At 35.0% G+C, this 8,823-nt stretch overlaps 1 protein-coding gene across 1 annotated transcript; it reads right to left on the reverse strand.

Moving 5' to 3' along the window:
• Positions 1-1,813: 1,813 nt before the first annotated feature.
• On the reverse strand, positions 1,814-7,022 carry LOC125666439 (serine protease inhibitor dipetalogastin-like). The gene is made up of 5 exons (XM_048899603.2): positions 6,859-7,022; positions 4,655-4,736; positions 2,688-2,807; positions 2,211-2,246; positions 1,814-1,913 (listed from the first exon to the last, which is right to left on the reverse strand). Exons 1-5 carry the CDS (start codon positions 6,923-6,925, stop codon positions 1,895-1,897), a joined length of 324 nt encoding a protein of 107 aa, XP_048755560.2. The 5' UTR covers positions 6,926-7,022; the 3' UTR covers positions 1,814-1,894.
• Between the last annotated feature and the right edge of the window lie 1,801 nt (positions 7,023-8,823).

Genomic DNA, 8,823 nt, shown 5'->3' on the forward strand with positions numbered 1-8,823 from the left:
ATGACAGCAAGGATCCATGGATTCATTACCTGTTTCCAGTGTGAAATTACATTATGCAAAACATCAAGAATACTTCACATGAATGTAAATAGGACAAAGGATTCTGAAAAACCCTGTCGACCGGTCACACCTTGTGTATTCGTATTCTGATGGTTTTCGGTATAATTAGATGCCCCTTCATCAGATATGGGGGCACGTGAATGCAGCATTCAGTTAACTTATTCTTTATATTACACATTCTTTGAATAATCATTTTAATGATACAACTTAGTCATAACCCAAACGCTGCGAACTACATTGAACGCGTATTAATATGATGGCAAAGAGTCTAAGCAATGTTACGTCATAACGTTACCGTTATAAATAGATCTTGAAGGTACCTTGAAAAAATCAAACACTATCCCTGGGTTTTATCAAGGGAGTTGAAACATTAAAAAAAAAAAAGACTATTTATCGCAGCAATTTCGCTGGGGGGTTTTTCAATTTAAAATTGATTTGCTTTCAAAGAAATTTATGTATTCATTTATTTACCATATGCAGGGACTCTGTTTCAGTGAGTTTATAAATTCATTTATTTACTACCAGGGTATATACAGAGACTCCGGTGTGTTATGGAATATGTCTTAACTTTAAACCCCTCTAATCAGCAATGAACTCGACCATATAGTGTCTAGAGTGTGAAGATCGTTTACAAAACTCACGTGGACATGTCTTTTCTTCCTATCTTGTTGTAAATCTAAGTACCTGTTTATGTAGTTCTCAGAATCTGAAATAAGCTCTCTTTGCTTTTAATTTTCAGGTATTAAAACGGATTATATTGTTTGTTGACCATTTTCTGGCACGTTCGTTATTTCAAACAAAACGTCAACGAGGATGTGAAGAGGCCCACATCAAAATTCTATGCAATATATTCATGCGCATATTGCTTGATGGTCTTACGAAGTTGAACAAAGTTCAAATCCTGAAAATAACAGAAAATAGCCCAATTCATAAACAACTGCTGCTAGAATAGTTACTATACCAAGAGATAATTACAATTTGTATATAATATCTCTCTCGACTTTTTCTTACGCCGATATTCTAATAAATTCCACTAGATACACGATTTTTGCAGCACTTTCCCATTACAGTTCATGACATATTCAGTATCAAATCAAGGGGAAGACAGAATAGAAGGGGAAGACAGAATAACTAACGAAAACTAACAACTCTGTCACAAACGGGATGGCTTCAGTTTCTTCATTGTCAACTTCCCATATTTATGTAGTGATATTCCATTGTTACTTGCATACGGTGTCTATATCTCTCAACTGATTCGATACACAAGTACATGTTCTGCGGATAGTCATTTTTGTTTAATCGTGGCAGACTACTGACAAAGAAGCTGATGTTAAAGGTGTTTCAACAGTCTCGTTTAAAGTCAACATTTCGCAGATTACATGTACAGTGTATATGGTCGTTATAACGATCTCATTTACAAATGCAACCTGTCATCAGGTCGAATACTGTTTGACGTGTTTCATACCAATTATTATGCCGTTCTTTACATGCTAATTTTGACTACGGATTACTCCGTTTACCTGATGAAGATATAGGGATCACGGTAGGTGTGACCAACCAACAGGGGATACTTACTCCTCCTAGACACCTGATCGCACCTTAGGTTTGTACAGGGGTCCTTGTTTGCCCTTCACGTAATTTGGTATTCTTTATAGGAATTATGAGATTGATTACTGTAAATATTTAACAGTTCGTTATCTTCACTTTTCCATCAGACATAATGTTGAATATGGCATAACAAGACAACAAAAGATTGATATAAGACATAATATTTATTTTTTGACCAGCGAACAATGCTCCCCAGCAGGAACACGAACTATCATCAGTAGTGCTGTTAATAACGTTTGGAATTCCTGTTCGTAAGAGACATTAAAAGATTTCAGTATTACAATGAACTATTTGAATTGATATCATGAAAATGAAAGATAACATTTACACTTTATGGGTGTATTCTTCTCATCATTCAGACAGATTAGAAGACATACACCATTATGAGATAAATAGGCCATGAGGCCATATTACTATTTCTTGCTTAAAGTGACATTTAACACAAGATGGGGTCTGGGGAATTTGAATTATAAAGGACTATATTTTAGTGGAAATATTGGCGTAGTACGTGAAAACTTGTGAAGTAACAATGGAATACTTACTGCCGACACTCTCCTTGTCGATAAAAGTAAATACCACTGAAATATCAAAATCAAGAAAATTACAGATCGCGAAAGTTTCAACCCTTGTTTATGTCACTTTGATACAATGACAAACGTTTTCGTCGCGCTTAAAATTCGTCCCAAGCCAAAACTTTAGTATAATAGAATAGTTTCGTTTGTATTATTTTGAATATGTCCGTCCAGGATGTGCCGAAATGAGGGAAAATAAAACAGGGAAGAACATTTTCCAGATATTCAAATTTTTTTGTACTGTTCGGCCCTGTTTTATTCTCGTTTTAATCCAAATTGAATTAAATCTTTCAACATTTTTGGTAAAATATCGTGAGATGTCTAACTGGTAAATGGTTACGATTTGTGTACTAAATGTTGACTTTTCGAATGATAAAGTTATAATACAAGCTCGATCAACGAACAGACGAACAAATGTTGTTTGTAGAAAGAGGAAGGGAGTCTTACTTGCAGCGCGCCAGACATGGGTTGGAGTAAGTTCTTCCATCAATACCACAGACAGGGTCATAGATCCTTGGACAGGGACACGAGCATGGACATTCGTTACGGCATCTAATGGGCATGCCCCTATAAAAGTGTCACATAACCTGATTATTATTTGGCAGCCATCCAAACTCATCTTATGAACCCGAACGCATAGTTTTTGTTTGTTTACATGTTTTGTTTAACCGTATCAGTTACATATAACAATTTCACAGGATCATTTTAGTTACAGTATTTCATTCATGCAGTGACGCCACCAGCTTAAGGTAAAGTGCTACAATTTTCGACTCACATTATGCTTGCGTAGCATTACGAAGGTCATATCCGAAAGAACTGTGGTTTTCATCTTTAATGTTGGGCACGTGACAAAGAAATAGTTCCTACCCACATGTATCTTATAGCCTATATCTATAGAGTCACAAAAGAACAGTTCCTCTACCTATGTTACATAGCTTGGTGAAGCACCGGGGTCGATAATTCAACCTTGGACCTCTCGATTTCGAAGCGAGCACTTTAACCACTAGGCTACCGCAAAAAGTCATATTGCATATACCTCTGCTATGTCCAGGGATCCACGATTGCCCAACTCTTTATTTTGTATTCCTAAAGGGGTAATGAAACTGATCACTGTTCGTTATCTTAACCTTTCATGGTAAAATTAACAATATTCCGATAAAAATAACAATTTTATATGACAGTTGTGTATAGTTTTAAAAATATACACTACAGTAAATTGAATTTATAAAGAAAATATAGAATTTAAATCACTTGAATTCTAACGCATTTAATTGGTTGCATTGTGTTTGCGACCTATACAGCCGCCTTATTAAATGTGAAGTTTATGTGTATCCGATCCCAGTAAAAGATAAGGTCACTTTGAATGTACACATGCAATCAATCGTTCATTCATATCGTGCTATCGTTTTCCGTTGGCAGAACGTTTTGTGTTCCCATAAAATTCAGCTGTGTACGCAATGAAGTTCTCTACAGTTCCACTGAGTGATTGATTTTAAACATGATGTATAACCTTAAAAGAAAATATTCTTTAAGGATTCTGTGGTACAATGCATTTCTCATGTGAAAGGTGAATATAACAAACAGTGATCAATCTCATAACTCCCACAAGCAATATAAAATAGATAGTTGGGCAAACACGGACCCCTGAACACACCAGAGGTGGGATCAGGTGCCTAGGAGGAGTAAGCATCCCCTGTCGACCGGCCACAACCGCCGTGAGCCCTATATCCTTATCAGGTAAACGGAGCTATCCGTAGTCAAAATCAATGTGCCAAGAACCGCCCAACGATCGGTATGAAACACGTCAGACAGCATTTGACCCAATGATAGGTTGTATTGAAGAACTAGATCGTTATAACGACCATAGAATTTGCGAAACGCTGACTTTAATCGAGACTGTTGAAACTCCTGTACCATCAACTTGTTTGTCAGTAGCTTGCCTCGATTTAAAAACTGACCATACGCAGAACAAGCTCTTGTGTATCGAATTAGTTGAGAGATATAAACACCATAGGCAGGTGATAATGGAATATTGCTACATAAATATGGGAAGTTGACGGTGTGCAATACTGTAAAAATGTTTATTTACGCTGGGGGTTAAGTACGCGTTTTTCCACGTCCAACATTACGCGTGGGGGAAAATATGCGATAACTAAATATAATATATATCATATCAACTATCTATAAGTATACACGTGGGGGATATTGACGCGCTTATTACGGGACCGCGGAATTAGTGTAAATTTCCCCCACGCGGAATTAACCACTCTTACAGTATACATACAGATATTATATGATACGCTTGGTAAAATATGAAAATTATTGTATCTATTTACATTTAAGCAGCGTAGTTCCTGCAATCATGATTTTAAAAAAAAAATTGAAATTAATAAGATAAACGTGTAGTTACTCACACGCAGTTTGCTGAACAGGGATTGGAATATGTTCTTCCGTCCAACCCACACACAGGGTCATAGATAAATGGACATGGGCATGCTACAATCAAACACACAGATGACTAAACAAGAAGAAATTCAGAATGGAAAACAAATTCTCTTCAAGACCAAATTACAAAACAAATACGTAGATATCCTAAACTCTCTAGCCTGGTAAACACACTAAAATATTAAGGGCCCTCTATACACTATAGACAAATGTGTTAGGACATTGATAAATTGAGTTGTGACTTTTTTTTTAGCAAAGGATATGAAATGTGTCATTCTTTCCCAGGATAAATTTGAAATAAAGCATTCAGTACCCTTATCTTCATCTTCTATAAGTAATTAAACTGCTACAATTTATTACAAAATGTGTATAACACCGTACATTTCAGTTTGTTGTATTTGACACCAAAGGGCAGATCACTCTACTTGCAGAATCGAACTCTTCAGTGTGCAGGGTATAGAAGACCCTTAATGCCCAAATGGGGTAAATGATAATGCATTAGCAAGTAGGTTGATCACTTCCTATAAACATCCGCGTTTATTGCATATATCCCATTGTTTTATTTGGTATTTATATTCTATTTTCTGATTGATCTTGAAATTATAAGGAATGACCTTGAGTAGCCTTTCACCGAAAACCCAATAATCCTATGACGTATGATCAAATTCTGGGGAACAGTTTAGGAGATATGAATTAGGATGGTGATGTATTTAAAAGAAATTCTTGGTGACCTTGAACTTTACCAAAAAAAAAAAACAACAACAAAAAACAATGTCCGTTGTTCAAAAGTCCTCGTCTCGAGTGGCATCTGTATGAATCAAAGTACAGAAAGTACTAATGAAGGTTGTACTTTATCAAACTTTCAAAGAACAAATACTGTAAGTATGAAACTAATTCAGCTGGGCTTTTTAAAAACTCGATATTCGTTTATTTGCACTAAATATTTAAAGAAAAAAAATAATTACTGTATCTGCTGTTTGTTTGAGTTTTTAAAAAAAAGAGTTTATTTTCAATGAATTTGCCCAGCAATGACTTTATACATTCATTTATTTACTATATTGCAGAGGGACCCAGGTATGTTATGGAATATGTCTTAACCTTCAACCCCTCTCGTCAGCAATGAACTCGACCATTTAGTGTTTAGTGTGTGACACTCTTTAACGTGTGCATCTTTTCCTGTCATTTTATAAAACAAACAAACATGTTAATATATAGTGCTCATAAAAATCTTTTTTTGTTTAAATTTTAGCTTTTGAATAAAGGCTCATATTGTTTGGAGAACGTTCCCGGGATTAACTTAAATCATTTCAAACAAAACGAAGGTGTGAAAGGCCACACCAAATTCCTATGCAACATATTCATGCGCGCAGTGTGGTGGCCTAAGGAAGTTGAACAACGTTCAACTGCCCAACATAAATAAATTTAAATGAATGGTTCAGAAGATATATAAGATCGGACAAGAGGGTATTTTTCAAAAGAAATCTTAGCAAGGGAAGGAGAGGTAGTATGTTAATATTTTTCTAAAATGATTAAAAGTTCAACCGTGTTTGTCTAGATTTTTCTTAATTTTCGTAAAGATATGTAAAATGAAATAAGCTTGCAATATTTCTTCTCCTTGGCATGTTTTTGAAGTACTTAAAATCAACATTTTATGGTTGATCTCTTTGAAATAATAACATCGAGAAAAGAACATCGTATATTAAAATATATTCTAATACAGTCTATATAGGCACCGTATTGTCAATATTGTTTTATTGGTTTGACAAATTCTTCGAATATCTAATGAAATAGCAACATTCACTTTGCAGAAGACTTATTTAAGCATGCAATTAGTTTTTTTTTTTAATTTTGACTATCAACTAAAATATGATAAAATTATGAACAAGGTGCTACATGCAGTATTTAGTAAATAAAAACCAAACTCACATTGCAGAAGATTTACCTAAGCATGCAATCGGTATTTTGAAATTCTGACTATCAACTAAAATATGATAAAATTATAAACAAGTTGCTAGTATTTAATAAGAAAGGAAAAACAATACTCACATTGCAGAAAACTTATCTAAGCATGCAATCGATATTTTAAAATTTTGACTATCAACTAAAATGTGATAAAATTATGAACAAATTGCAAGTATTCAGTAAGAAAAAAACCCCAAAAAACAACACTCACATTGCAGATGACTTCCGGCGAATAAAGAAGTAAAGAACAGAAGCTGGAAAAGGCGCATCCCGTCCATGGCGACTAATCAGGCTGACACAGTTAAATCAGAAAGAAACCTGCCGCTTTTATATCACTCCGAGATACAAGGTATTTCGTTCAACCTCTTAAATTATACATCAACCTATTTTCATGTAAAGTTCCAAAAAAGTGTCAGGGATTTTTTTGGTTTTCAAATTATGACAATTATTAATATTGTTAATAATTATTCCGATGAATGCGCAAATGATAATTACAAAGTTTGATTAATGATTACGGCTCGTCTGGAACACGTGTCTTTAAATAATTAAGGTTACGCATGTCGAATGATAATAGCACGTGTCGTTTAAAAGAATGCACTGAAATTTGATTTATTGTATTGGTGTTTTCTTAATTTTTTTAACGAGAAAGAAAACGAGGAAGTCATCATAGCGACACCGTAGACGTATTTGTGCTGGAATAGAAAATGCTGTTTTTTTAATTGTCTGTTAAGGACCTTTGTACACGTTTTCTCTAATATACGACTTCAGGAATCAGAAAGGACAATTAACCATTCGGCCCAAGAAGGAAATGAATCTTTAATTTCTTTTCCAACATCTTTCATCATGTGATTAAATCTATTTCTGTTTTTTTTAACTGCTAGTAATTTCATTACACAATTGCTAATTCATAACCTTATGAAAAACAGGAGCAGTAATTTCAAAGGCTTTCATAATTAATTCACAATTTGTTCAACTACCTGACTGTACGATTGGTAGTCAAAGTAACCATAATACCTTCTGAAGGATATGCTGTTTTTGACCGGGGCATTCTCGTCTGATGCTGAAATTGATACCAGGAGTTGTTTGTAGTGAATAAGCCATTGCATTCACAGATTTAGAAGAAATATATTACATATTTCGACTTATCGATGTCTATATGGAGATATGTTGGTGTATTATTGTAAATTCCTAAATATACGTCAGGAAATGTTTTCCCTTTTCTCATTCTGAACTTCTTCTCTAAAAGGTACTGGACCAATTTCTGCAACACCTGGCACAAGGTACCAATATATCAAGAAATTCCCATTTGTTTAAATGAAGAGTCGTGTTCCTTTCCGATAGGATATTATGTTCCGAAATAGTAATGCAATGTTTCCCAGATACATGTATTCTCCCTGACGCAATAAATAATAAGCAATGTATCCATGCAAATAGTTTAGATTTTCACGAATATTTGTCATCGGCCGCTAGGAGGAGTATAGGTTATTGTTTAAGAAAGACGGCCAAGGGTATCTGGGGGCATACATTACAAAATAAACTATATATTGTACATAATTACTTTTAAGGAGATTAATAAGTGTAAAAGTTATTAACTTTTCTTTAATCACATGCTTGAAAACATTTGCATGTAAAAGAAAACAGGGATAAGATTATTTAGAAAGTAAATATAGTGTGGTACACATCAATCATCCGCAACACCTCGGGCCTTTCACCGAAAACACGGTGTTTTTCGGTAAAAGGCTCGAGTGTTCCGGATGACGCATAAATTATACATTGTTAGGCTCTATAAATAGCCCCACGCGCGTAAGGAGAAAATCCTTAATTTTGTGTTGGTGCTGATCTTGGTGGACTTCCAGATGTTCCTCAGTGATGCAAAAGCACCCCTAGTTTTGGCAATGCGGGCAAGTACATCTGTTTCCGAGTTCCCATCTGAAGTGATCTTGCTACCGAGATAGATAAACTCTTGCACTTCTTCAATCTGGTTGCCTTCAAGAGTGATATTTTCAGAGAATGGCCTGGTGTTCAACTTCATAACTTTTGTCTTGGTGGTGTTGATGTTAAGCCCAATTTGTTTTCCTGTCGTTGTCAAGTCACTGGTCTTACTTTGGATGTCATGATGGCGATGTGACAATAGTGCCACATCGTATGCAAAGTCCAGGTCTTCTAACATGTTTGA

Source organism: Ostrea edulis, chromosome 10 (assembly GCF_947568905.1).
Source record: "Ostrea edulis chromosome 10, xbOstEdul1.1, whole genome shotgun sequence".
Lineage (NCBI taxonomy): Eukaryota > Metazoa > Mollusca > Bivalvia > Ostreida > Ostreidae > Ostrea > Ostrea edulis.